The sequence below is a fragment of the Eschrichtius robustus genome, chromosome 5, assembly GCF_028021215.1.
Source record: "Eschrichtius robustus isolate mEscRob2 chromosome 5, mEscRob2.pri, whole genome shotgun sequence".
NCBI lineage: Eukaryota > Metazoa > Chordata > Mammalia > Artiodactyla > Eschrichtiidae > Eschrichtius > Eschrichtius robustus.
Window position 1 is genome coordinate 1,929,401 of NC_090828.1, and position 27,105 is coordinate 1,956,505.

A 27,105-nucleotide genomic window follows, 5' to 3' on the forward strand; every position below is an offset into this window, starting at 1 on the left:
GGGGTCTGGACGGTGCTTCTCGAACCAACTGCACGTGGACTCGCGCGAGGGGGCGGTGCCCGCAGACACCTGGGGCCCCCCAGTGCCGGTGTGCCGCCGGGGGTCAGGGCCTGGGGGGCTGTGCTCCGTCCTTGGCACGTGGACACGCAGTTAGCAGGCGCGTCAGGCGCAGGCAGGCAGAGCTGTCTGGGCTTGTGTGTTTTCCTGGGCTTGGGTAGCCGATGTCAAAGGCGACTCTGGTCGGCGGGCCCCCTGGGTGTCCACGCTTCGCGTGTCTGGCCGGGCCTGGCTACAGGGCGGGGTTGGGGGGTAGTGAGGGGCGTTCCCTTTTCAGTGAGGACCTCCACCCCCGCCGAACAGCCACACGCGTGCCGCGCTGGCGGTTTCTCATTGCCGTCCTGCAGTCCCCTCGGTAGCCAGGAGCGTTTGCCTGGGGCTTATTCATGATTGGAACAGCAACGTAGTGTTCCTTGGACTCAGCTGGCTTTTCCCTCTGCTTCACTGGGGTGTACTTGACAAAGTTGTGTACATTTAACACACGTACACGTTGTGAAATGATTCCCGTGGTCAGGTTCACTAAGACGTGCATCACCTCGCACAGTTACTTCTCTGTGTGTGAGGGGAGAAGGCTTACGGCTGCTCTCAGCGAATTTCCGGTGTACAGTGCAGCGCGATTGTCGTCGCCACGCCGCACGTCACACTCTCCAGCTTCGCCGTCTCACGACTGGAAGTGTCCCCACCCCAGCCCCTTCCTGCGGTTTTCTTAGGCGTCACTCAAGTATGGTCGCTCGGGCTGTATCCAGGGACACAGTGGAGCTGAGAAGGATCAGGGTCCGAGGCAAATGACGTGATGGCGAGGCAGAGGGGCAGGACCTGGGCCCCGGTCCCTGTCTGCTGTCAGTCTGGTCCGTGGTGACTGGCATTAGTCACCTCCACCTGGGTCACCGAGCGCAGTGGCCGGGACAGGTCCTGGGCATGGCGGTGGAAGCCCGCATCACTGACCGCAGTGGACACACACCTTAGGGCCAGCATCTCCTGACTATCGCGCAGGCAGCGACACTGTCTAGAAGGTTCCACCGAGGGGGCCGTGACCAGACGTGCCTTCCTCGGGGCAGGAAGCGTTCTCAGGCATGCTGGTCCAGTGTTGCTGATGAGAAGCGTAGTACCACCCCGTTTCTCACTCACTTTTAGGGGTCTTGCTTTGATTTTCTCTGAAACTGTAGGAGCTTCTCTTCACTTTGGTGTTCTGAAGTTTTATAATGTGGAATTTAAAAAATTTATCCCAGGTGGCATATAGGGGACTGCTTTTTAGGTCTTGTTATATGTTAATTTTGGGGGGTAGGTTCCTTCTCTTCCTTCTCTCTCATCGGCATCATCATTTCCTTCCGGTGCTTCCGTCTCCAGTTCCCCATTGGTGGAATTCCTGTGACTCCATCTAGGGTACCAACTTTGTTCTCTAAGGTTTGCTCAGCTGGGTCTCTCAGTTCCTCTGTGGCCGTCTTGTTTTGGCACTTGCCTGCTTGAGGTCCCAGGGTTCCTCCTTGTGGCCTGGCCGCTCCTGTTGGCCATGGTCAGGGCTGTGATTTGTCCCTCGTGTCTCCATTCTCTCTGTGGCTCGTTAGAGGGACTCCAGTTACCTCGGTTTCTTCTGGGGTCAGGTTTCCTATTTATCTTGGTCTTTTTTTTTTTTCCTTGTTTCAACTTTTCCTTAAAAGGCTGGGGAGTTGTCTGTTCGTATTTAAGGATGAAGGGAAGATGAATTCCAGACGGATTCAAGGTGTCAATGTAGAAAAAGGTAAAGCAGTAGAAATCTGCAAGCGACCCTCACCCTCCTCATTGGTCCAGGATCCCCAGAAGCTGCAAAGGACACATTTGACAGTTTAAAATTTAAAACTTTTGATTGGATAAAGATACTATCAACAGAGTCCAGGAGTCAAGGAGCGTTCTGGGAAAATGTGCGTAACATTTGACAGGTAAAGAGTAAGTTTCTGTTATCCAGAGGCCTCTTAGAAACTGGAGAGGAGGACAAGTTTAGAAACAGAACACAGGCTGGGCAGCGCAGAGAACAAACCAAAACGAAGAGATGCTCAAACTCCCTATTTTCATCACGGGGAGATGCAAATACAAGTGGAAAGGGATTTCGCTTTTTACCCAGAGCGGCAGAAAGTAGAGACATGACATCTATTGCTGGAGGGGCCATGGAAAGCCGCAACTTCAGACACAGGGCTGGGGCAGGCGTGAACGGTGGCACGTGTTTGGAAATCATCCCGCTGACGTTTTCTGAAATGGGAAACGCACAGGTCTGCAGACTCAGCTTCCACTGCCGGGACTGTGCTCCTTGGGAGTGCAAGCACAAGCCCGTAACGATGTTTGCACAGAGGCTCCCCGGCAGGGAAAGATTTGGAAGGAAGTCTGTGCCCACTGGGGCCGTGGCTGACTAAACTTTGTGCAGCCACACGATGGACTATCCCAAGAAGTATTGTTGAAAGAGAAGAGTCAGATACTGAGAAATCTCTATGATAAAATCTCATTTTTGTAAGGCAGAGAGTGACCGCCTGGCGGGGGTGTGTGTGTTGGGGGGCGGTATGTGTGTGTGTCTTTGTGTATCTGTGTGTGTGTGTATGTGTGAGTGAAAATGGAGAAAAGTATGGGCCATACCCACGCAAAGATTACCTGTTGTGGTTGATGGCAGAGAGAGGAGGAAAAAGAAAGAAAAAGACAATTGCTCTAAAAATAAAGCGGTGCGTTTACCATCCATTTACGTAAACTGGATGCTGTGTGCATTTATGTGTAAGTAACGTAGAAAGAAGACGTAGCCCAGCTGCTGGCCCTGAGGTTGCAGAGTGACGCATGGGGTGATTCTCTTCTGGTGAAGACGGGGGAGGCTGCCTGGGGCTTTGCGGGCTCATCCATCCGTGGGAGCAGTGGCCGGGGAGACAGACCGCCCTTGTACATCTCTGCTGCATCCTCGCACTTTGTAAATTGAAGGACAAGGATGAAGAATCGCTTCCTAAAGGAGCGAGGGGAGCTGGGGGCAGGGGTCCCACCGGCTTGCATCTATCTTCAGGCCTTAGTGGAACTTTGTTGAAATCTGACTGCCAGTGCCTCCTCACCCCCATGGATTCTTCACTGTCTTGGGTTTATACTGGTTTTCTCCCTTGACCCCCATTTAATGAGACAAGGCAGGGAACACCCATGAGCTTAGCTCACCATCCTGATGCAAAATGCCCTGGGAGATCCTGGGATCATAGCATCTGCCCTCCGCCCACCTGCTCGCCTGTCCCCGCCCTGCCTGAGTTTTACACTTAAAAGTCAGATCTCCAGGTCCCCTGCCTGCCTGCCTGCCTGCTGGAATCTTCTCCTCTAAAATTATTTTATTTAGCAGCTAAGGAAACAAGTGTTGTTTTATCTGGACGCTTTATCCATTTGGACCCTTAATCTAAAGAGTTTATTTATGTGGCTGTTTATCAATAAACAGACATAGCCATGTGGAAAAAGGATCTAGACAGCTGGGAAGTTGTTTTCTTCGGTGGAGAGGATCGATGCTGTGACGCTGCTGATGGACAGTTGTTCCTGTGTGCGCGTGCGAGGGCCCCGATGACCCAGTGCCCGTCCCCTTTCTCCCCTCAAGGTCTGACCTTCTGGCCCCTCCAGAATGGGTGGAGGGAGTCGGAGCCCATAGAATCCTAGCCCTCTGGTCAGCGGAGCCTGCTCTGAGATTTAGGGAAATTCCCGTTAGAACACACAGAAATGGAGTTTTATTACGTTCAAGTATAGAGCCTGTTTTGAAACTAAAATATAAATCTATCCCAACAGATTATGGGGAAAACATCTTGTCTTCTGCTATGCGACTGTCCGTCATAAAATGGCACTCTTACAAAACATAATTGCTAGACCTTGCAGCCTGTAGTTTATGAAGGGTGTCTGAACAAAGGGTGAACAAAACAACGCTTGTTTGAAAAGCTTACTATATAAAATGGACTCAGAAAAATCATATCGTCAACAGTTTGTTTTTTCATTAAAATTTATTTAAATTTAAATTAATCTTAATTAATTCAAATTAAACTAACTACTTAATTGAAAAATATTTGAATTAAAATGATTTCATACACATTTTTCCATCTGATAGCTTGACTTAGAGCCTCCTGGGTCTTCCACGTAGCCCCTTGGCTTGAATTGCCCACCCTCTATTTGCATCACGGACTTGGAATCACGCGTTCTGTGCTGTTTCTGTGAGGTTTTGTTGTTTTAAGAGGAAGTAATTTGGCAAATATTTCCCGTGTACATGCTGATTGTGAGAATATAGTAGCAAGAACTATAAAATGTTTATCCATTGCCCAGAAAGTCAAAGTAGAATAGTGCCGGTGGAATGGATCAACCACATGGGTATTATTTTGAATCTTTCTTCGAGGCAAGGTGATCTTTGAGTGGTTGATTCTGTCTGTCTTCCAGCCAGAAGCATTCAGGTGGGTGAATTTCGGCCCTTTCACTGTTTTTTCACTTGGATCAGGGAACAGAACATTACTTTACGCCCTCTGGTTCCTCCTTCCACGCCCAAGGGTAACCTGTCTCAGCTTCTAACAGCACAGGTTAGTTTTGACCTGGTTTGAAATTTCACACCGTGGAGTCTCCCAGTACATCATACTCCTGAGTGTCTGTCTGCTCTGGCCCACCCAGCACTATCTCTCATCTGTGTTGCTGCTTTTAGGTGTGCTTTGTTTATTCTTGTTGCTAGACCGTGTTCCCTGGTATGACTGTGCTACGATTCACAGTTTATTTATTCTACTGCTGATGGACGTGTGGCAGGTTTCCAGCTTTCGGCGACTGCGGACGATGCTGCCGTGTCATCCTGTGACTGGCTTTGGGGAGCGGTGTGCCTGGCGTGGCTTTTCGGGTATCACTTTCCCGTAGTCGTTGTCTCCCGCACGCTCTCAAGGCAGAGTCGATGTCCCGTCGTTCCCGTCCTTGTCAGTGCTGGGTCCTGCTTTGCTTTTACATTTTAGCCATTTGTGGGATCCCGCTGTGGCTTTGATTTGCATTTCCCTGTTGATACAGGTGCTGAGCACCTCTTCATGTGGTGATTGACCATTTGGAATCCTCTTTTGTGAAAGTACCTGTTCATAGCTTTTGCCCATTTTTTTATTTGTGTTGTCTACCTTTTTCCTAACGATTTGTGAGAATTATTTATTTTGGATTCTGGTCCGTTCTTGGATGTGTTGGGCAGATTATCTTCTGCTCTCTGGGTTGCCTTTTCAATCTTCTGCTGGGTCTTTTGATGAACTGAAGTTCCTAATTTTGATGCCGTATAATGTGTCATTTTCTTTCCTCTATGGTCAGTGCCTTAAAATTTTGTTATTATTAAATAGATTTAAGAAATCTTTGTCTACCTGCAGATCTTTTTCTTTTTTGTCCTTTAGGCGAGGCTTTCTTGTCTTACCTTTAACATTTAGGTCTTTGATCCACCCCACACTAATTTTCTTGATGGTGTGCTGCCTATGTAGTGGTTCATTTCTGTTTCCATAAAGATCATAGTTGACTCAGGCATTGTTTATTGAAAAGACCTGGCCTGTTTCCCTGTGGATTTGGAGTGCAGCCTTTGCTATAATCATATTACCATATTTGTGATGGTCTCACTCTGGAATATTCTTTTCCTTGTTTTGTTTGTCTATTCTTACACAACGTCTTAATTACGTAGGTTTATAATAAATCTTGATATTTAGTAGTGTAAGTTGTCCAGGTCTGTTTTTCCTCGAGATTGCTATTCTAGGACCTTTGTACTTCCATGTAAAATTTGAAATTGACTTGTCAATTTTCAAAAAACTTCTGGTGGGATTTTGATTGAGACTGCATTGACTACCGGTTAATTTGGGGAACATTAACATGAACACTGACATTTAACCATATTGGGTCTTCCAATCCTTGTACAGGGTATATTCCTCCATATTTAGATTTATTTAGATCTTTAAATTTACTTATAATGTTTCATAGTTTAATGTGTAGCGTTCTTATATATATTTTGGTAGATTTAGCCCTGGATATTTGCCGATATTGGATGTTATTGTAAATGGTATCTTTTTTAAAGCTTATTTTTGATTTGGTTATTGCCAGTATGTAGAAATACAGTGGATTTTTGTATATCGACATTGTACCCCGTGGTCTTGTTAAGTTCATTTAGGAGTTTTGACGGTTGTTGGTAAATTGTTTTGGGTTTTCTGTGTGTGAACAGTGCGGTATCTTGTTCCTTTCCCATCCTTGTTCCTTTCATTTCTTTTTCTTGCCTTATTGTCCTGGTTAGTATCACCAGTATGGTGTTGAATGGATGTGGTGAGAGGGGATATCCTGGCCTCATTTGTGATTCTGGCCATGGCTCTCTGTTGTCTTCAGCTGATGACTTGTGTCCTTCATCCTGCTTTGGGGCGCTGCAGGCTGTGTGGCTCTTGGTTCTCTTTTTGGTCTCTTGAACAGCTTGCTGTTCCCCCGCCAGCCTGGCAGGCTGAGGCCGTGGTGGGGAGGAATATGGACTTTGAGCTGTGGTCCTTCTTTGTCCATGTGATGGGATGCAGAAGATTGTGGTGAGTGAGAAAACATGTCCTCTTTGCGCTCCCACATTTCTATGTGGTCTCGTAACAAGATTTTTAAAAGAATGTTCTCTTTATGATTTATAGTTTCTAAGACTTTTATTCTTTGGAAAGTTTATGGCTTATTCCCTGAAATTAGGTCAACTAAAATTTCCAAGGGCAGCTGCAGGAGGGAAGAACTATAGGTAATTCTAGATTCAAAGTGTTTGGCGAAGGAAATAGTAGCACACACAGGCCGTAGTGATGCGTTTAGTTTCCTTTATTCTGTATGGAACAGAAATAAAAATAAAGAGATGTCTTTGTATAAATACGTGCTTAGTGTCAGAGACTGTTTATTTAGTGGAATGATCATGCCCGTCTTTCTAAAAGTCAGAATTACAGATTCCTTGCTACCGTTCACTGCCCCAAGTGTGGGCTTTTAATTTATGTCATAAATCAGGAACGAATGTAATCATGAAAGCAGTTGTGTTTCCAGTCATAGTATGTTCAACATTTGTCTAATATTTATCAGAAGTATATACTTTAGTAAGAGATGTACAGACATAAATTTCAAATGTTATTCATGAAAAGGTTTCAGAAACCTTAAACTCCTCTAATTTTTGAGATCTTAATACCATGTGTTGTCTGTGTTTTCTTAGAAAAGCGATAATCTACTGGTTAGTAAAGTGTCATTAGACATTTATGTCAAGATGAAAAGAACTATTTCACACTTGAATTTTATTTTATTAAAAGGTTAAATTCCTAGTTTATTTATTTTTTTAAATTAATAGCAATCTTTTATTTATTTATTTTCATATATATTTATTTATGGCTGTGTTGGGTCTTCGTTTCTGCGCGAGGGCTTTCTCTAGTTGCGGCAAGCGGGGGCCACTCTTCATCGCGGTGCGCGGGCCTCTCATTATCGCGGCCTCTCTCGTGGCAGAGCACAGGCTCCAGACGCGCAGGCTCAGTAGTTGTGGCTCATGGGCCTAGTTGCTCCGCGGCATGTGGGATCTTCCCAGACCAGGGCTCGAACCCGTGTCCCCTGCATTAGCAGGCAGATTCTCAACCACTGTGCCACCAGGGAAGCCCCCTAGTTTATTTTTATACTGTGAATATTCCATTGGGTTGTTCAGAGACCTTCCCCCTACAGAGATGCTGATGGAGTGGCAGACAGAGGAGAAACGTGGTTAATAAACAAGTCGGGCAGCTTTATTGGTCGGTTATCCTCGTAGACTGAGTATTAAAGACTTGGCTCTCCTTGTGGGGTCCAGGTGGTTCCGCTCCCTTTGTCAGGAGTTAACTTGGCATTTTCTCCTCTGCCCCAGCATCTTCATGACTTGCACGGGTCCTTATTTAACTGAGGTGTCCTGAGTGAGGGTTGAAAGGGCTCCTTGAGTTACCCATTGCTTTGCTTTTCTGGTTGCAGCCCCGGGCCCTCTCTGAGGCAGTGGGTGTCCTGAGGCCCCACGCGCTTTTGCACTTCTGGAATCTTCCACCTGAGACGCGGTCCTTGATTTCTTCCCTTCATCTCCGAAAGGCAGAGCGCTGTTGCTTTCGCAGTTCGACTTTGACCTCAGCCCCTTCCGAGGTGATTTCTGAGGTGGAGTCAGGAAACCTTTTCAGAAGTTCATTCAGCTTGGCCCATTTTTGTTGCGGGCCTGCTGTGCGCCACCCTCTAGGGTTCGAGAAGGGCCGCGGGTCACAGAGGTCACGGAGCTTACGCTCCACCCTGGGGCAGCGGGGCTGACAGCGGGGAAATGATCACATGAAGATACCAGTTTGGCATCTCATACGATATCAGAGGAAGAAAGGGGCTTGGAAGGGAAAGAGCAGGGGGACGGCAGCGGCGGGGCAGTGCTGTGACGGAACGCCCCTCTGGGGAGATACAGTGGAGAAAAGTGGGGGAGCGAGCCCACGGACACGTGGGCACAGGGCTGCAGAGGGGCGACGGCTGGGGAGTTGATGGCTGCTTGGTGCCCGGCCCTGGGGCCGCAGGCCACGTGTGTGCAAAGGGCCGGAGGCAGCGCTGGGTCCTGCTTTCGCTGTGGCCTTTGGCCGCTGAGCCTTTCTTCATAAAGCTTCTCCTGTGAGCGCCGCTGAAAACACCCCAGTGAGCGCTGGTTTACTCCAGCCCGGAGTCTTACAGGGAGAAGCAGCCCAGGGAGGACGAAAGACTGGTCCAAGGTCGTGCAGCTCGCCGGTGGGGGGTGGGGGGTGGGTGGGGGGGATGCTGGGCCGATGCAGCCCAGGCCTCCCATGCCGGGCCCGGTGCTGTTCAGGGACACGTGTGGGCCCGCTGGTTCCCCTGGCACTTACCCCGAGCACGGGAGACAGACGTTACTGTTCATCAGGAAGGGGAAGTCGGGCAGCTGGGGAGGCCCCATAGTCCCGGCTGTCGGGGCCCCCTGCTTCAGCCCCGCTGGGCACAGTGCTGGGCCCAGCCCCCGGCTCCCCTGCGGCCTTGCCTGCCCAGCCCAGTGTCCTCCTGTCCTGTCACAGCCCCTAGCCTGCCTCTGGGGAATGACCCCTTTCCCACTGGATTCCCTTTGGGCGGGCTGCCAGTCGAGGTGTCCGGCCCTGGCCCCGCCAAGAGGTGTGCCTCACGGCCCGGCCGATGTGGGCCCCTTGGAAAACGAGTCTCAGGCAGTGTTCCTGCAGGGACTGTCCGCTGTCTGTTAAGTTCTGCCTCCAGGCCCCCCCTCCAGATCCCGCCCACGCCCAGCTCTCTAGATCCTTCTGGGAGGTCTTTGTTTACCTAGATCATCCAGGGGCCACTTCTGTTGCTTGTAACCTTGAAGCACTGGTGGATACGCCTTCCTCCTAACATGCCTGTGTTCTAGAGCCCGAGTTCTTACCTCCCTCTGTATTCTAGAGAGAAGCGTTCACAGACCAGGCATTGCGGTTGTGCCTGTCGGGTTCTAGAACTGGGTCTTCAGCCTCCTAGTTCCAGGCCCACTGTTCCAGACTCTCCCCGGTCTTTTTCTCCAAGCCCGGCTCCCACTGCCTTTCTGCCAGGGGGCTGGGGGCCCAGGCACAACCTGGCTCTGAGACGGCCATAACCAGATGCAGCCAGGGGATGACGTATCTGGGCTGGCAGGGGCCACTGATGGCCACAGAGGAGCCCAGAGGCTGGGAAGGACTAAGTGGAGGGAGTGTTCTCATCACACCCTCCTCAGGGGCCCGAGCCCTGGCTCTGGGGAGGGAGGCCATGTCTGGGTTGGTGCTGTCACCTTGGCCTGCCCCGGAGCCTGCCCCAACTCTCTGTACTGCTCAGAAACCTTCAGGGGCTTCTGCTTCCCCCGAAATAGAGGACATGATATGAGCAAAGCCCACTGTTCATAACAGAACTGGATTCTGACTAGATCATATCAAAGGAAAAATCAGAGGAGGAAAAATGGGTTACACAGGTCTACCCATTTATATTGCACAGTTACACTTTGGACATGTCAATGTGTGTAAAAGGAGATATAGGTGAAGCCCGACTGGCCGGGTGCCAATAATCGTTGAAGCTGGGCGCTGTGGGCTCATACTATTGTGTTTACTTTGTATAGTTTGAAATTTCCATGATACAAAAGCTTTTTTTTCTTTAAGCAAGAGAAATTTACATTAAAACCCTGTAAAATCTTAAATGTAATTGCAAATATCAATATGAACATTTTTTTTTTTTTCTTAAAAATTTCTTACTCTTCGCATATCCAAAAAATAAACAGTTAAAACCAACAAGGATGTGGGTGGGGGAAACTGAAATGAAATACAAATACTGACAAATGAGTCGAGTTCTATCACATAATAAATACATAAGCCACTGCACTGAAGGGGCTCGGAAGGGAAGAGCTGCCCGGGTCACTGTGGGAACCTGCGTCCTGACCACATACTGTGAGGCTGGAGGCAAGAACTGGACGTGAATTCTGAGTCTCGTCGTGTGTGGGTCAGCAGTTGTGAAAGTACTTTATACTAGAATATATAGTAGAGTAGAGAAAGTAAGCAAACAGACTGTAGCGCGTAAGAACCAGGTTTCTCACTGCTGGAGAAATAAGTTGAAAATCAGGAAAGGGGGAGACTAAAATCCACCTGTGATGTTGGTTTGGAATCTGAGGTGTCAGTGTAAACTTATGATTTAAAAAAATATAAACCAATAGATAGGCACTAAAATATAAATGTGTGTGTTAGTGTCAAACGTACTATGTGCAGGGAGGGTCCTACAGCAGTGGCACCCACCAGTAACGAGCACCTCCGGCACCCAGATCTTAGTGTCTACACACAGTTCTCCAAAAAAGGGAACCAGGGCTCCCAGGAGAAGTGGTTGATTCCAAGCTTGTGACAGGGACACCTTGTGGAAGTAGAAAGTAAGGAAGTGCTAAAAAAAAAAATAAAAGATGGGGGTGGGGGCTTGTCAGAAAAACATGGGCGCTTCCAGTGGCCGAAGCTTGAATGACAAAATAAATAATGGTGGTGTTGGATTATCATGCACAGAATAAAATAAAAAATCCATAAATTCATACTGATATAAATAAATGATTAAACAGCGAGATGGACAAGTGATAGCTCATCCTTGCAGTGGGATTCTAATTAATACATGCAGAAGAAAGGAGGGAAGTTAGACATCACCATTAGGCAAATAACCAAGACAGTGAGAATTGTAGACCGGATTTCCCCCGGTGGGTTCCATAGCAGTGAAGAAGCCCACGCAGGGATCCTGGTCTCTCTCTTCTTGAGTCAGCTTTGATAGTTTGGGTCTTTTAGGACATTTGTTTATTTCATCTAAATTGTCAGATTTATTGGCATAAAGTTGTTCACCATATTTCCTTATCATTCATTTCATATCTGTATGGTCTACAGTTAATCCCCTCTCATTCTGGATGTTGTTAATTTGTGTCTTCTTTCTCTATTTTTCCTGATCAGTTTAGCTAGAGGTTTATCCATTTTACTATCTCAAAGAATCAGCATTTAGTTTCATTGATTTTTCTATTTCATTGATTTCTGCTCTTCGTTATTGCCTTTTTTTCTGCTATTTTGGGTCTGGTTTATCCTTTTTCTAGTTTCTTACAGTAAAACCTGAGGTCACTGACTTAGGACCTTCTTCTCTCATACAGGCATTCAGTGCTATAAACTTCTCTCTCAGCACTACAAATACGTTGTGCTTCATATTTTCATTCATTTCAAAATACTTCATAATTCCTGTTTTAATTTCTTCTTTGACCCATGAGGTATATTATTTAGTTTCCAAATATTTGGTTTTCCAGATATCTTTCTGTTACTGATTTCTAACTTAATTTCAAGTCAGAAAACATACTTTGTATATCTTGACTTGAGTCTTTTAAAATTTATTGAGACCAAAAGATGGTCTGTCTTGGTAAGTATTCTGTGTGCATTTAAAAAGAATGTGAAGAACATGTATTCTGCTGTTGTTCATAAAGTGTTCTATAAACGTTGTCTTGGTCAGGTTGGGTGATGGTGTTGTTCGTGTCTTCTGTGCTCTTGCTAATTTTCTGTCTACCTGTTCTAACCACTATTAAGAGCAGGGTGTTGAAATTTCCAACTACAGATTTGTTCATTTCTCCTTACACTTTTACTAGTTTTTGCTTCATGTATGAAGCTCTGTTATCAGGTGCTTACATGTTTAGGAATGTTATGTCCTTTTAATGAATTGACCCCTTGATCGTTATGAAATGACCTTCTTTATCCCTGGTGATATTCTTTCGTTAACATTTACTTTGTCTGATATTAATGTGAACCTTATAGCTTTCTTTTGATTAGTATTTGCATGATATATCTTTTTCCATCTTTCACTACTTAAAACACGTTCCTTGTAGGCAGCATATGGTTGGGTCCGTGATGCTTGGGCAAGATTTGTTTTACAATAAAATGCACGACCTCTTCTCTCTAAACCATTTTTAGTCCTACCTCACATAATTCCTCTTTATACTCTGGAAGCAGGGTCTTGCTTTTTTATCCAATCTGACAACCCCTTTAATTGGGGCGTTTAGACCATTTGATCTGGTCATTGATATTGTTTGGTTTAAAGCTACCATCTTGCTTTTTGTTTTCTATTTGTCACTTTTGTGTTCTTTTTTTCTCTTCTTCTGCCTTCATTTGGATTGAGTATTTTTATGATTGTATTATATTTTCCTTATTGACTTGTTAACTATAATATAATCATTTCTTTTTTAAGTGGGGACTTTAGGATTTATAGTCTACATCTTCAGCTTATCACAGTCTTATCTTCAAGGTTTAAACTACTTCATGTCTAATGTAAGAACATACTACAGTATACTTCTGTTCGTCCCCTCCCGGTCTTTGTGTTATTTTTGACATATGTTTTCTTAGTACATATATTACTTTTGCATTAAACAGTTCTCTTCAAAAGAGATTCAGCATCAGAGAAGAATCTTTTCCTGTATATACCTGTATGGTTCCCATTTCTGAAGCTCTTCACTCCTCTGTGTGGATCTGTGTTTCCATCTGGTACGATTCTCCTTTTGCCTTTGAGATTTCTTTTAGTGCAGATCTGCTGGTGATGACTATTTTCAGCTTTTGAGTACCTGAAAACGTCTCTATTTCACCTTTGTTTCTGAAAGCTGTTTTTTTCACGTGGTGCAGCGTGTGTGTGTGTGTGTGTGTGTGTGTGTGTGTGTGTGTGTGTCCCTTTGAAAGGTGTTGCTCCATTGTCTTCTGGCTTTTGCATTCTTTTCACTGAGAAATCTGCTGTTGTCCTTATTTTTGCTTTTCTGTCTGTGATGCGACTTTTCCTTCCCAACTGCTTTTGAGACACTATCTTAAAACTGGTTTTAAATAATTTGATTATGTTCTGGCCAGGTGTAATCTTCATTATGTGTTTGTGCTTGGAGTTGGTTGAACTTCTTGGATCTATGGGTTTATAGTTTCATCAAATTTGGGAAACTTAAGCCATTATTTCTTCAAATGTTTTCTGTGTCCTGCCTGCACTGGTACCTGGAAACTGTCTCTGAGCAGTCAGCTGGGGCGACTGGGCAGTTCATCGTGTTTGTGTCTCCTTAGGGGTCACATGCCTGATGTCCAGTGCCTGGAAGCCATAGTTGCATATATTTTGTCTGTTGGAGCTGCTTTGTGTAGGAGAGTAAATCTGGACTGTGTTATTCTATTTTGACCAGAAGCAGAATTCTGATTGTCCCCAGGGAAATTGTCAAAACTTTATTAGAAGCTTTTGGTCCAAGATACATAATGGTCGAATCAATAGTTAGTATTTGGATGTTATCTGTGCGCCAGCCCTGTCACGGTGCTTCTCCTGTGCTAACGCGTTTAGTCCTTATAACACTCCTGTGATGTTCATGGTGCTGTTTCCCATCCTCATCCCCATTCCCATAGGTTAGGAAGTGGGGCACAGAGAGGTCCGGCTGCTTGCTCAAGGTCATGTTCGTATTAAAATGAGACCTCAGATTCACACCTGGAGCCCAGGACGCCGGTGGCCTTGGCTCTCATGCCAGCGCTCTCAGCTGTGAGCTGGACTGCCAACCAACAACTGACCGGAAGTTTCTGGTTCCTCTCAGAGACCCAGGGTGCAGAGTCTCCTGATAGACTTGGTGTGGCTGAGGTCGGAGGAACTGGGCTAAATGATGCAGCTGGAGGTTCAGATGAGAGCAGAGAGGGAGACCCCCTTCCCCACTGTCTCCCCTGGGACTTACAGAGTCGCCCTCTGACCCAGCCAGGACACTGGACGTCTGTCCCTGTGCTGCAGGGGGCTGCTTGCCAGACCCCATGCCTCTCCGCCTGAGGGAGCTGGCCTACGTGGAATGCGGTCTGGTTATGATGCAGAGGATTGTGAAGTGACGGAGGCACATTTCTCTCTGGAACCATCCGGGTTCACACAGCGCTGGAGAGGCTGGTAGGGGAGCTGTCAGGGAAGAGGCCTGGGTGCGGTGCGTACTGGGCGTTAGGTGTTGGATTGTGTCCCCCCCACCCAAAAGCTGTATTGAAATCCTGACCCCCAGTACCTCAGAGTGTGGACTTATATGGGAATAGGGTCTTTGCAGATGTAACTCGTTAAGATGAAGTCACACTGAAGTTGGTTGAGCCCCTAATCCGCTGTGACTGTGTCCTTCTAAGAAGACAGCCGCGTGGAGGCAGACCCACGGGAGAAAGCAGGGTTTGGGGCCCTGCAGCTGCCAGCCCAGGAGCACCAAAGATGCCACAACTGCCAGGGGCTGGAAGAGGCCAGGAAGGATTTCCCTACAGCTTTTGGGGACGCCCTCACTGACACCTGGGTTTCAGACTTCTGAAACTTCCTTGCCTCCAGAATGTGAACAATATATTTCTGTGGTTTTTAAACCACTCAGTCTGTGGTCCTTTGTTACGGTGGCAGCCGTAGGAAATGAGTCCACTGGGGTTGTATAGGTTCTTTCATATACATCCCGCCCTGTAACAAGGCATGTTCTTTTCTTTAAAGATTTTTTTATTTTGATATGGACCATTTTTAAAGTCTTTGTTGAATTTGTTACAATGTTGCTTTTGTTTTATGTTTTAGTTTTTTGGCTGTGAGGCATGTGGCATCTTAGCTCCCCTACCAAGGATCGAACCCGCACCCCCTGCATTGGAAGGTGAAGTCTTAACTGCTGGACTGCCAGGGAGGTCCCAAGGCATGTTCTTATGACTTGAAGTAGCTCATGTCCTATTGGTACATGGGGGAGGGGTGTCAGTGTAATGCAGAAGTCGAGCTGGGTCACACTTGATTTTTCCTGCTTCACTGATGCTTCTTACCATCAAGGAACGGGGTTTGACCGTGAAGGACACCCACAGGCTGGACGTGGTGACCCTGGAGGGATGCCCTGCGTCTGTGGGCACCTTCCTGCCCCACCTCGGCTCTGCCTCTGGCTCGTTTTGGCCGAGTGCTCCTTCTCGAAAATGTTTATTGCACGGTTTTCTCCATCTTTGTATGTTCTGTCCCCGATTCCATAACTCAGAAGCTTCAGTTCTTCCTTTTAACCTCTCTCATCAAACCGTTGCCACCTTTTATAAGGACTTTTTATTTATTAGGAATTTTACATGTCTTTTTTTTCAACTATGGTAATTTAAACATTAGAGTTAGTGTTGATTTTTGTAGTACCCTGGTTATTAAATTGCAGTTTTGAATAGTCTGCTCCAACCTTATTTTTTTTCATAAGCCCAGGTATTTTTAGTATGCAGGATTTTGGAGTGTGAGGTTCTTCCAGAGCGTATATATTGTATTATAGCAGAAGCTTCTGTGTTCTGTTCAGTCTGCACCTGGGAAGAGAGCCGTCTCAGTCTGGCAGCCTCGCACTAGGTGAGAGCCTGCTGGACACTAGGCGTTTGGTTCGGGGCTGTGCAGATGGGGTGGTTCTGAGAAGCGTTTTAGCCACTATTGCAGTAGACAGAGGAGGGGGTAGGAGCAGAGGACAGAGTCTTTGGGAAAAACTCAGGTCTGGACCACAGCTATTCATTTTTTTTTTTTTTTTTTAATATTTATTTATTTATTTATTTGGCTGTGCCGGGTCTTAGCTGCAGCGTGTGAGGTCTTTTAGTTGCGGCATGCGGGGTCTTCAGTTGCGGCCTGCGGAATCTTTAGTTGTGGCATGCAGAATCTTTTTTTAGTTGCAGCATGTGGGATCTACTTCCCTGACCAGGGATCAAACCTGGGTCCCCTGCATTGGGAGTGCAGTCTTAACCACTGGACCACCCGGGAAGTCCCTGGACCACAGCTATTCTTATTTGAGGATAAATAAACAAATAATCCCCACCATGGGGTCTCAAAAGGTATCCCAGAATGTGGGGGAAAGGGAACTATCCTGAAAGGCAGAAGACAAATATACCTCTGAAAACAATTTATAGTCAGAATCAGAAAAAAGAAATTTCAAAAGACTTTGACTAGGAAGACAAACAGAACAGAAGGTCATGAGGAGGGAATCAGCTGAGAGGAAAAGATAATGGAATGAGCTGTAAAGGGAAACGTTTGAAACAAAGAGCTTAAGGTTTAGTTAAAATCTGTATGAAAAGCCATAGGAATAAAACGGGTATCGTGGAAACTAGGAGCAGTGCTGTGGAGAACACACTGGCGAAGGCTCTTGGGATGCAGAATAAACGACGATGTGCCGGTGCTGAGAGAGGCCGGATACGATGGGGAGGTTTCAGCCAGACAGTGTGGGAAGCTCTGGAGATGCCAAAACAATTATCAAAATGTGATTGAAGAGCATTTTCCTGAGCAGAAAAAAGACCTGTGTGTATTGAAAGGTTCATGTTTGGAGCAAAATAAAGGGAAAGAGACTCTGACCATACATCTTCTGACAACATTTTTGAATTTCAAGATTAAAGTAAAAAAAAAAAATCCGGACAGAAGAAAGCCTCAGAACTCAGCCCCAAAGGTTCCCTGGAAAGGAAGTGCTGCTTTGCTGGGCCAGGGTTTTCAGTATCTGAGGGTGGGGCAGTGGCTAAGATTTTGAGGGAGAAATATTTGTGATCCAAGACTTTTATACCCAGCCAAGTTGTGATTTTTGTGTGAAGGATACAGAGCCATCCGAGACTTGCAAGGGTTTGCAAAATATACCATCTGCATTGCTTTCAAGACAATGGTGTTTCTTTCTGGTCAAGAGATGAATACAAATTCCGTTTTTTCTAAAATTTTATTGAAGTGGTTGATCTACCATGTCGTATGAATTTCTGCTGTACAGCAACATGACTCAGTTATACATATATATATACTTTTTCATATTCTTTTCCATTCTGGTTTATCACAGAATATTGAATAGAGTTCCCTGTGCTATACAGTAGGACCTTGTTGTTTATCCATTCTGTATATAATAGTTTTCATCTGCTAATCCCAGCCTCCCACTCCATCCCTCCCCTCTCCCCTGCTTGGCAAAGACTTGTTCTCTGTGTCTGGGCATCTGTTTCTGTTTTGTAGATAAGTTCATTCGTGTCATAGTTTAGATTCCACATATAAATGATACCATGATATTTGTCTTTCTGACTTACTTCACTTAGTATGATCATCTCTAGGTCCATCCGTCTTGCTGCAAATGGCATTATTTCATTCACCTTTTATGGCTACTATTCCATATATATGTATATGCCACATCTTCTTTATCCATTCAAGAGATGAATAAATAAGTTACTGTGTTTCATAAGGAAATAAACAGATATAGAACAGTAATCATAAAGATATTAATCACAGGGCTATAGATAACGTATAATTGGGGTTTAATCCTTTACATGATGAATAGGTTAGGGTTCTTTGGTTATAAGCGATAGGGGGAAAAAAATCCTTGAATAATTTAATCAAAAACAGGAATTTGTCACACTATTAAAGGAGCAGATGGTAGGCCTCAGAGGACCCCTGAGCTGGGGTCAGTAGGAGGATTTTCATAGTTACCATTTCCTCCGTTTATCTCTGTATTCCGATTTTAAAGCAAAAGATCCTCATCACAGCAAAGTATTTAAAAAGTCATCGGTGACGCCATCCCACGGAGGCAGACGCTTGGTGGTGGGAATCCGTGTCCTGGTTTCTTTGGGCTCCTCCTCTGTTAGGTGCCTGTGATCTGTGGAAGAGGGTGGTCTTGGGAAGAGGATTTGATGAGCTCTGCTCACATTACGTGCCACCCTCCCGTCTGGGGACGGGCCTGTGACTGGCAGGGCTCATCAGAGCCACCTGGAGCGGGGGAGGGGCAGGTCCTCCCAGGGAGGCGGCAGGCAGCTCCCGTCACAGACGCAGAGGGAAGCGGCCTTCAAAGCGCTGTTACCAGGAGTTGTTCATGACATTGGAAAATGCCTGACTGTCACGTCAGCAAAGGGAATAGGGTGTCCACGTGTAGAGCCAGCAGCCAGTATGGGCGAAAGGCGGAGAACAACGGCAGGGAAATGCATCAGAATATTACCAAATGTTTGCCTCTGTGTCATGGCATCACAGATCACTTTTTAAATACTTCCTGTGATTAGCATGTTTTACTTTTACGATCAGAAAATGGAAATAAATTGAGGAAATGGTTGTTAGGAAGATGGAAACCTGGGAAACCATTTAGGGGATAAGCGAGGGAAGCTGAATTTAAACTTAAACTCTAAGATTGCCGCTACGTAAAATAGGAATAGTCGGGGATATGGCGAAAATGAAAAACTGTGTGTGTGGGGAGCGGGCTTAAAGTGATTTCTTGTTTAAAATGTTTTCCGTCCTCAGCGTTGAGGTTGTGCCACAGATACGCTGTTACACGTATTTACATACATTTACTAACAAAACGTCCAAGTAGTTCGTACAAGTTTGCAATGATGGTTCCACGTGAGTGTTTTAGCAATCCATGGTAGAGACGGGGGTGGAGTGTGAATGATTGATTCCATGCTCCATGTGGTGGTCCAGGGGGGCCTTCACCTCCTAACCGAAGCCTCCCCTTTCTCTCCCCAGACAGGACGTCTCCTGAGAGCCCGGGGAGACCCCTGCCCTCCTTTGGATTACTGGGCCCACTACGTGGTCGGCGAGACGAGGAGTTTCCGTGGCCGTGGACCAGCCGTGCGTGTCGCTGGATTTGTATGTGCTGGTGGGACTCTGGGGCTCTTTGGAGCTCTCGTTCATGTGGAAGTTTTGAGCCCTTTTGAATCCCTTAAAGGAGAAGCCGCTGCTCGCAATGAGCTCCCAAAGCCATCCAGGTAAGCGGGGGCCCTGGGTCCTCTTGGTGGATGCGCTGCCCCACAGCTGGTCCTGGGTCTCCCACTGGGCCCTCCATCATGACCGCCGTCGGTTTACCATGGCCCCGAGGGCACAGTAGGCTGCTCTTCATCTCAGTGGCGGAAAGCTGAGGAGGGCCGCACGGAGACGTGGGGTCCAGCCTCGGCCGGGACCTGCATGCCGACTTGAGCGGCACCCGTTTCTCTGGTGCTTCAGGGAGGTGATGGGTACACGTCCACTTGTGGTCTGGAGAGCTGCTTTCGTCTCCAGCTGCTTTGTTTCTGGGGGCCGTGGGGGTGGGAGGGCCTCTGGGCCGAGTCTGAGAAGAAGCACGATTGGTGCCCATCAGTGGTGGCCAAGGGGCATCACTCCTGGTGCCCGAGGCTTTTTATTAGGCGCTGCACTAAGCATCATATGCGCATTGACTCCTCACTAGGCCCTAAACGTCTCCCACCTGGCGGGAAGAAGTGACTTGTCCCAAGTCACAGAGCTAGTAAGTGGCCAGATGGGGCCGGGAACCACGTTTGTGTGGCTCTTAGCTTCAGAAGCATGTTGCGGACACACGCGTTCGGGGCTCCTCCTCCCCCGTCGCAGAGTCACCGTGCTCGCTCCGACCAAGCTGGGATCCCTGCCTTGTCCCACCTCACCGTCCAGCACAGTGTGGCCTTGGGCCACTTAGCTGTCAGTTGTCCTGAGTCTGCCTGGGCAGGTGCAGGGCATCCTTGAGGCACCGCATCCGTCAGTGCGGCTGGGGGTCCGGCTCAGCAGAGAGGGGCGGGGCGTGGTGTGGTCTCTCCCTTGGGGATTGGCCCCCCCGCACGTTCACACCCCTCTCCTTGGCCCGATCAGAGTTGTCTGAAGCTCCCGAGAGCAGGATTCCTGGTTATATTTAGATATGAAGGCTTTATTGATTTAAATCGTTCATGTATTGCTTGATACAAAGTGTCAAACAAAATTCAGCAGTCTGGATCGAAGTGGGTGAGGTAGACCGTGGACTCTCCCTCCCACTCAGAGTTGGGGACATGCCTTTCTCCAGTGTCTGAACAGGTAGGGGGTGTGTGTAAATGTTTTAATAGAGTGTAATCGTTCTATCTCTGGGGTTCTGTGTTTTATTTTTTCCATTTTAGTGCATTATGAGCATCTTTTGATGTCAGTATGTATATCAAACTGACTTATTTTTGGTAGCTCGAAGATGGATATTTATGTGGTTGCAGCGGTATTTATAACAGCCCCAAACCGGCATCAAACAATTATTATACATATATTTTGAACATACGCTTCTATAAGTATCTCCACTGGATCAATTCCAAGAGGTAGAATTGCTGGGTTGGTGGGCTTGTGCATTTAAAACTTCTAAGTTTACCCTCAAATTGCTCCAGAAACTCTGCCTCAACTTTTCTTAATCGTAGTTTATGAGCATAGATACTTTTCTTCATTGGCACCTGCACTAGGTGAATTCAGTCTATTTCATTCTTGTCAGCATTCTCGGGAGAAATTATTGTTTGAATTTACATTCCTGTATAAATGGGGGTGCACTTCTTTTGCATGAGCTGCTATAGATATAATCGGATCTCGTACATGCCACCAGGCATTTGAAGAGAAAGAGTGCTCTTTTTTCCCTTATTTTTTTCTTTCTTCTTCTTGGTTTTTTTTTTTTTTTTTTGGTCTAAAGAAGTCTCTATGTCTACATCAATACTGTATGTAAAGTCTTCTCATTCATAAGTATTACATACAGTTGACCCTCGAACAGCACGGGGGTTAGGTGCCGAGCCTGTCCGCAGTAGAAAATCCACGTGTAATTTATATTCGGCTCCCCGCATCCACACTTGGCTCCTGTGTCTGCGATTCCATGTCCGAGAATTCAACCCATCACGGATGGCATGGTACCGTGGTACTTAACTATGAAAAAAATCCACCGTAAGTGGTTCGCGCAGTTCAATCCCGTGTTGTTCAAGGGTCAAATATATTTATACATAGGAGTATATGTGTGTATTTTTTTCTCTATATGTTATTTTGTCTATACATATGAAGTTAATTGAGTTATTTAAATCAGTATGGCTTTATCTTTTTTGTCTCCTCGATTTCTAGAGAAATGTGTGCTTTCCATTATGATTCTAGTTTGTAATATTCTTTTTACAAAAAGACCATCTTATGGACCGTTTTTGGCTTTATGTATTCCAGTGTGTTTTTCAGTGCTAAAAACCTAATGACTGTTATCTCTTGGCGGCCCTTGTCTCTTAACAAAATACAACGTATTTCCCTGTTCTCTTTACAAAATACAACGTATTTCTCTTTGCTTCATGTTTCTTTGCCCCAAAGTTAATCAGTCTCCTAAAAGTATTTCTGCCCTTGGTTTCTTTGGGCTGAGAAACGCTTCTCCGCCCTCTTATCTTACCCTCACAAGCCTGGTCCCCGTGAACAGCAGAGATCTAGCTGGGTTTTGCTTTTTTCTCCTTCCCAGAGTCTTGCGTCTCACGTGGGGAGTTCACCCGTGGCTGTTGACTGCCGTCGTGTCCTGCCTGGTGTGTGTGTGTCGTTCTTGACGCTGGAACCTCGGTCTCTCTCAGTGGGTGCAGCTGGCGAGGCAGGGCTGCCTTGTGGCCTGAGCCTCTGACCCCCTCTTCCTTCTGATGTAGGGAGTTGGTGCGCTTGGGGCCCGAAGCTCTCCTTCAGGGGCGCGCCCTCCTTCCCCGAGCAGCCCCTGCAGCTGCAGCAAGGACCGCAAACAGTGCCTGCCACCACGAGGGTCGGCACGCCGGCCGGCCGGTCGCCCCCCGCCCCCGGCTGCCCTGCCGCTTCCCCCGGGCCGTTTTGGGCTGGCAGTTGGGCTGAGCTGTGGGTCTGCACACCCCCTCCTCCACAAGGCCGTTGCCAGCTTGGGGCGACTGTCTGCTCACCAGTGATGGTTTCCCCATCACTTGGATCCCTTGGGAGGTACATTCTCTAGGAAATTCCTCCAGGTTTCTTGTCAGTCGACGCTACTGCTTTCCCACTGTCTAGCCTCGCTGCACATCCCTTCATGTTTATATTTATCTTTTGTCATTTTAGTGGATTTGAGGGAGGAAGACAACTAATTAACACTGACTTGTTCAATTCACTCTTCTGAACAGGCATTTCTCGCCGTTCTCTGTCTTGTCTTGACCCAGCAGACGAGTCCTGTTTCAGTCTCTGCATCCCTGGGGCCTGCGGTGTCAGTCTCTCCTGGCCGCGCACCCTCCCTCCCCCTGCGGCACCTGGGTGCCTCCATGTCCTGGCCGCTGCTCTGCCAGCTCCTGTGTGGCCCTCAGCGCCGGGGCCGGGGGAGGCCAGCCGCTGTGGGCCCCTCCTCTCACGCTTGCAGCGCCGGCTGGCTTCGGCCCGATGATAAAATGACCTTTTCATTTGATGTGTAGGATTTTTCTCTCCCCCGTTTGCCTTGAACACTCCCTCTGGTGTTGGGTGAGGTATGCGTTATGATTTTATTGCCGTTCTTTCTGAACTTTGCCAGAGCCAGGCCCTGGTTCTCTGACGTAAAACTGTTAACTGTTGGGTTTTATTGCTCTGGGTAACTATTTCTAATGATGCGAGCAGCCTGAGGAAAGGGCCGGGCTTGATTTAGTCTAAGAGAACTCTTCTTTGAGAGCAGGAAGAATAAAAAGAGCCTCTGAGATGTTGTGCTTCCTGTCTACCCCAGCACTCCAAGCCTTGCCCTGCTGGGATGTGCCCAGGGGGTCGGGGGCTATTAGGACGCAGGGCCTCGCCTTCGAAGCCCGGCCGGGCTGAGCGACTGTAGACAGTCCGTGGGTCTGCTGGCAGGACAGGCACGGGCTCCTTCGTTCCTCCCTCTTCCTTTGTTTTCCTCAGATGAACACTGTAGAGTTCCTTGTGGTTGGACGGTGCTAGGATAGGGGGGCCTCGGCTGGCTTACAGGAGAACCAGACGCTGTCGCTCGGCCACCTTTCTGCCACTCCCACCCCACCCCGTGCAACTCACCTTCTTTGCAGTAACGTTTCTGCCTCGAGCGAGTCTGGAGGAGGGACTGTAGACCTTAGGGAGCCCCATACGGAGCCTCCTGGACCTGTGTGTGGGCGTCCAAACCACGCCCTCGGCGGAGAGCTGGCTGACCGTCATTCAAGTGCCCCATCCCTCCCTGTATCGTGTTAAAAACAGGATAACTATTTTGAGGGAAACGTGTATATTTCAGACCCGTGTTTTAATTTGGACCATACTCTGATTTCTTAGTATCCTCTTCAATCTGAAATGCCCCGTCCACATAAAAGCAGCTAAAAAGCCTGTGTCAACAATAACTTGGTGATTAATGAGTTTCAACATAGTTTGATTTCTTCAGGCCGTTGTAAAGTTCTAATCCTGTAAGTCTCCCAGGAGAAGGCTCTTGGCCTCCGCTGGTCTGAGCCGGAGCCCTGGTCTTGCTTTGTTGGATCTCGAGTCTGTTTATTTCATCCAGTTTGGCCACCAAGGGTGTTAACATTTTAATATAGAAATGATCTCAGAAAGACACATTTTTTATATCATTTAAATTATGCTTTGCAAGGATTCAGTGTTTCAGGAATACTGTGAAGTTTTAAGGGGAGAAGTGAATTTTAAGGACTTGCAACTAACACGAAGAAGCCATTGATTCTGAGCTGCTGGGGGTGGGTCGTGGACCCTGTGCGAGGCCCTGGGCCACAGGAGGAGAGCTGGGGAGCCGGGAGTGGCCTTGGGCAAGGCCCGGGGAGGCCCAGGCCTGGGCTTTCAGGAGGCAGGGTGTGGAGCCAGCAGGTGTGGCCGACAGAGTCCTGGGAGCTTAGGCTAGGAGATGGAGGCTGTGATCACGCCCGTCGGAAGACGGGAGCAGCTGGAGAAGAGCTTGTTCGTGCCATTTCTGGGAGCCATGGAGAGTCCCCAGCGGCTGGCGGGCCCGGGGTTCTGCACGGGGAGAGCAAGGCTGAGCCCCGGGGACACAGGGAGAGGAGCCAGGTTCCCGAAGTCGTGCCGAATGCAGGTGTCTTGTGGGGATGGGGGGGAGCCTCATTGTTCAGATGGCCCCTGGGGCGGGAGGTACTCGCGGGCCCCTGGTACCGCCCGCTTCTGCTTTCTCGAGGGCAGGTTCACAAACACCCCGTGTGTTTCCTATCTGCGAGCGTCCCCCAGGCTCCTCCGGGCACCCGGCGCTTCAGTTGCAGCGCTTGAGTTGTCTTGGCCCCGGATCCTCCACACCATCATTATCTGAGTCTTAATCAGTCAAGGTTTGTTCTGGAAATCATGGAGACATAACGACTTCTTTTTCAACCTCCTTTTTAAAAAAAAATCCTCAAATTGTGTTTTGTTTCTTAAAAATCACGAATACTCAGTCGTTACGAAGAGCTCAGAAAATTCACTGTCAATGGAGCATTGATGGTTTGTTTTGGCAATTCTCTGAAAATTCTTATACGGTTTGTGGAACATTTGCATTTATGTCCTTTATTTCAAAGCCACCATTGTAGAAATGCAAATTTCTGAATTCTGAGAAGCTGAATGTTAGATGATTAACGATATTGAAATTTAAGAATGAACTCCCGGTATGTATTTGACATAGAAAGCCCTGTACTAGGATCATTAGAAACCAGCGAGCGCAGCTTGTCGGTGGAACAGAAAGGCCGTGATTGAGGCGCCCAGCGGTGGGGACAGGGGGGTGCTGCGCGGCCACCCCCAGACGCTGGGCTGTGAAGGGCTGGGGCTGCTCTGTTTAAAAAACCGTCGATGTTTAAAGCTTATAATAGTAATGAATCAACACTGCTTACTCTCTAACTGCCAGTCAAACTCTGCTGTGCTTTTAGGGGTCCAGAATGAATAGCAACTTGGTTCTGAATTGTGCTTTATGGGTTATTTCATTCATTTTGCATGACGGCCCTGGGAAGTGAGCTAGAACACGGTTATTCCTGTTCTGTCCGTGAGGAAACCAGTCTTGACTGCCATCCAGTGCCCTGCCTAAGGCCAGGTATCTACTCAGAGGCCATCCTGGAACTGGAATCAGTCATCTTCCCTTGAGGGATGTGTGCACCTCTGCTGGGCAGACGCTGGCCGCGCCGGACCAGTTAGGAATCCATCCTGCTGACCTGCGTGGGGTCCCCGGGCCAGGCCAGACGGAGGCGCCGGCCCCCTTGGTACGGTGTGGTTCATGTGGAGAGGGCATGGGCCGGGGGGCTGGGGTCCCTCAGAAGGGGTGTGTGAGGTCAGGACGTGTGAGCTGAGCGGGGAGCAGGGCAGGAGCTCGCCTGCCCCGTGGGGCACAGAGGCTGAGATGCCCCAGAGGGGCCCGGCGGCGAGAGCTGGGCTGGCAGAGGTGGGAGATGGAAGTGGAGAGGTGTGCGTCGGGGACGGGGTCCTGACCAGGAGGGGAAGCTGTACCCAGGTCCACGCGGGCCCATCCCCTCTCGGTTCCGAGACCCTGTTGGCGTGGAGAAGGGGTATGGGCCTCGCATCCGGGCGCGCGCTCTGTGCCCTCCTGGGACATGTGCTTTGTGTTCCCTTGGTTTAAGCGTGCATGGCTTGGCCGTGGCTGAACTTCTTGGCGTTTGCAGGGCTCACAGCATGTCACTAGTGTATTTCTGAACTTCTTTGAGCTTCTCTTTGCCAGTCCTGAGAGCTGACTGGGGGGCTGGCAGACCAGGTTAATTTGGGAGATTTTGGTTGAAACGTCTCATGTTACTTCCACCTAAGAGCCTTTTATTTGCTTATTTTGTGAGACCATGATAAAAAATGGACACTTTTGGGAAAATTATAATGATCAAGAAAAGAATCAAATGAGGCAAACGACTGTAAACTTTTTAGAATCATATCTGACCTTGTGTTTTTACATGGGTTTGCTTTTCCCCACTTAGTAAGGTGCTGGGAATATTGGCCTGTGAGAGGGAGTGCTAAGCATCGTATGATGGAAAGAGACCTGATTGTGGGGTTTTCATGTTTGCCCCTCCCTTCCCCTCCCTTCCCACAAAACAAGCGGAAATAGGAGGGATGAACTCGGCCAGAGCCTGGTCTCCGGGTGCGCTCGGCCCAGGTGGGCAGGGAGGTGGCCACTCCCTCGAGGCTGTGTTGGGTTCTGGGTTCTGACCATCTGTTCGGGCCGTAAGCTGGGATGGCCAACAGTGGCCTCGTGCTGTTGGACTTTAGGCTCTGTGTCCTCCCAGCCCTTCTCCTCCTCCTTCTCAGCCCGGGGTTCCCGCCGCTGCTGCCTGAATACAGTGATCCTGACTCGGAACTGGAACCATCCAGGCTGCAGCGCAGCTTCAGAGCTTTTGGGATTTTAAGATGAACAGCAATGTTCGACGTTATAACTGTTTTTCTAACTTCTACTAATACTGTATACTTTTCAAAAGTAGTGGGGAGGCTTATTTAAAAGTGATATTTTTTAAAAAATAAAATGCACACATATCTTACATCTGCTTATTTTTACTCCTTTTGCCATAGCACTCATAAAGAGTCCTGTAAGATTGGTGTAAGCATCTTGATGGTAATTATTGAGTGGCCACTAATTGGGGGATTTGTTGTCTGCTCGTAACTGTGTTCTCCCAGGGCTCACACGTGCTCTCTGATTCTGTATTCTTGTTTGATTTGTTATTGTTAAGAGATGGTCTTCAGGTCTTTCATTGAGGGAGCTTTTGTGACTGATGGCAATTTATTTATTTATTTATTATTATTATTATTTTAAAATTTATTTATTTTATTTTTGGCTGCATTGGGTCTTCGTTGCTGTGCGCGGGCTTCCTCTAGTTGCGGCGAGCGGTGGCTTCTCTTGTTGCGGTGCGCGGGCTTCTCATTGCGGTGGCTTCTCTTGTTGCAGAGCATGGGCTTCAGTAGTTGCAGCACGCAGGCTCGGTAGTTGTGGCGCGTGGGCTCTAGAGTGCAGGCTCAGTAGTTGGGGCGCACGGGCTTAGTTGCTCCATGGCA

The 27,105-nt window shown here is 47.7% G+C and overlaps 1 protein-coding gene across 3 annotated transcripts in view; it reads left to right on the plus strand.

The window, feature by feature from the left end:
• The window catches only part of HDAC4 (histone deacetylase 4), a 294,251-nt gene that overhangs the window by 24,484 nt on the left and 242,662 nt on the right, over positions 1 to 27,105 (plus strand). For 2 of the 3 annotated variants that reach the window (XM_068544110.1, XM_068544113.1), the window contains exon 2: positions 18,940 to 19,181. In XM_068544110.1, the coding sequence (XP_068400211.1) occupies positions 19,160 to 19,181 (22 nt within the window). In that variant the 5' untranslated portion in view covers positions 18,940 to 19,159. The remainder of the gene's footprint in view (positions 1 to 18,939; positions 19,182 to 27,105) is intronic. The other variant, XM_068544112.1, reaches the window with a different exon arrangement.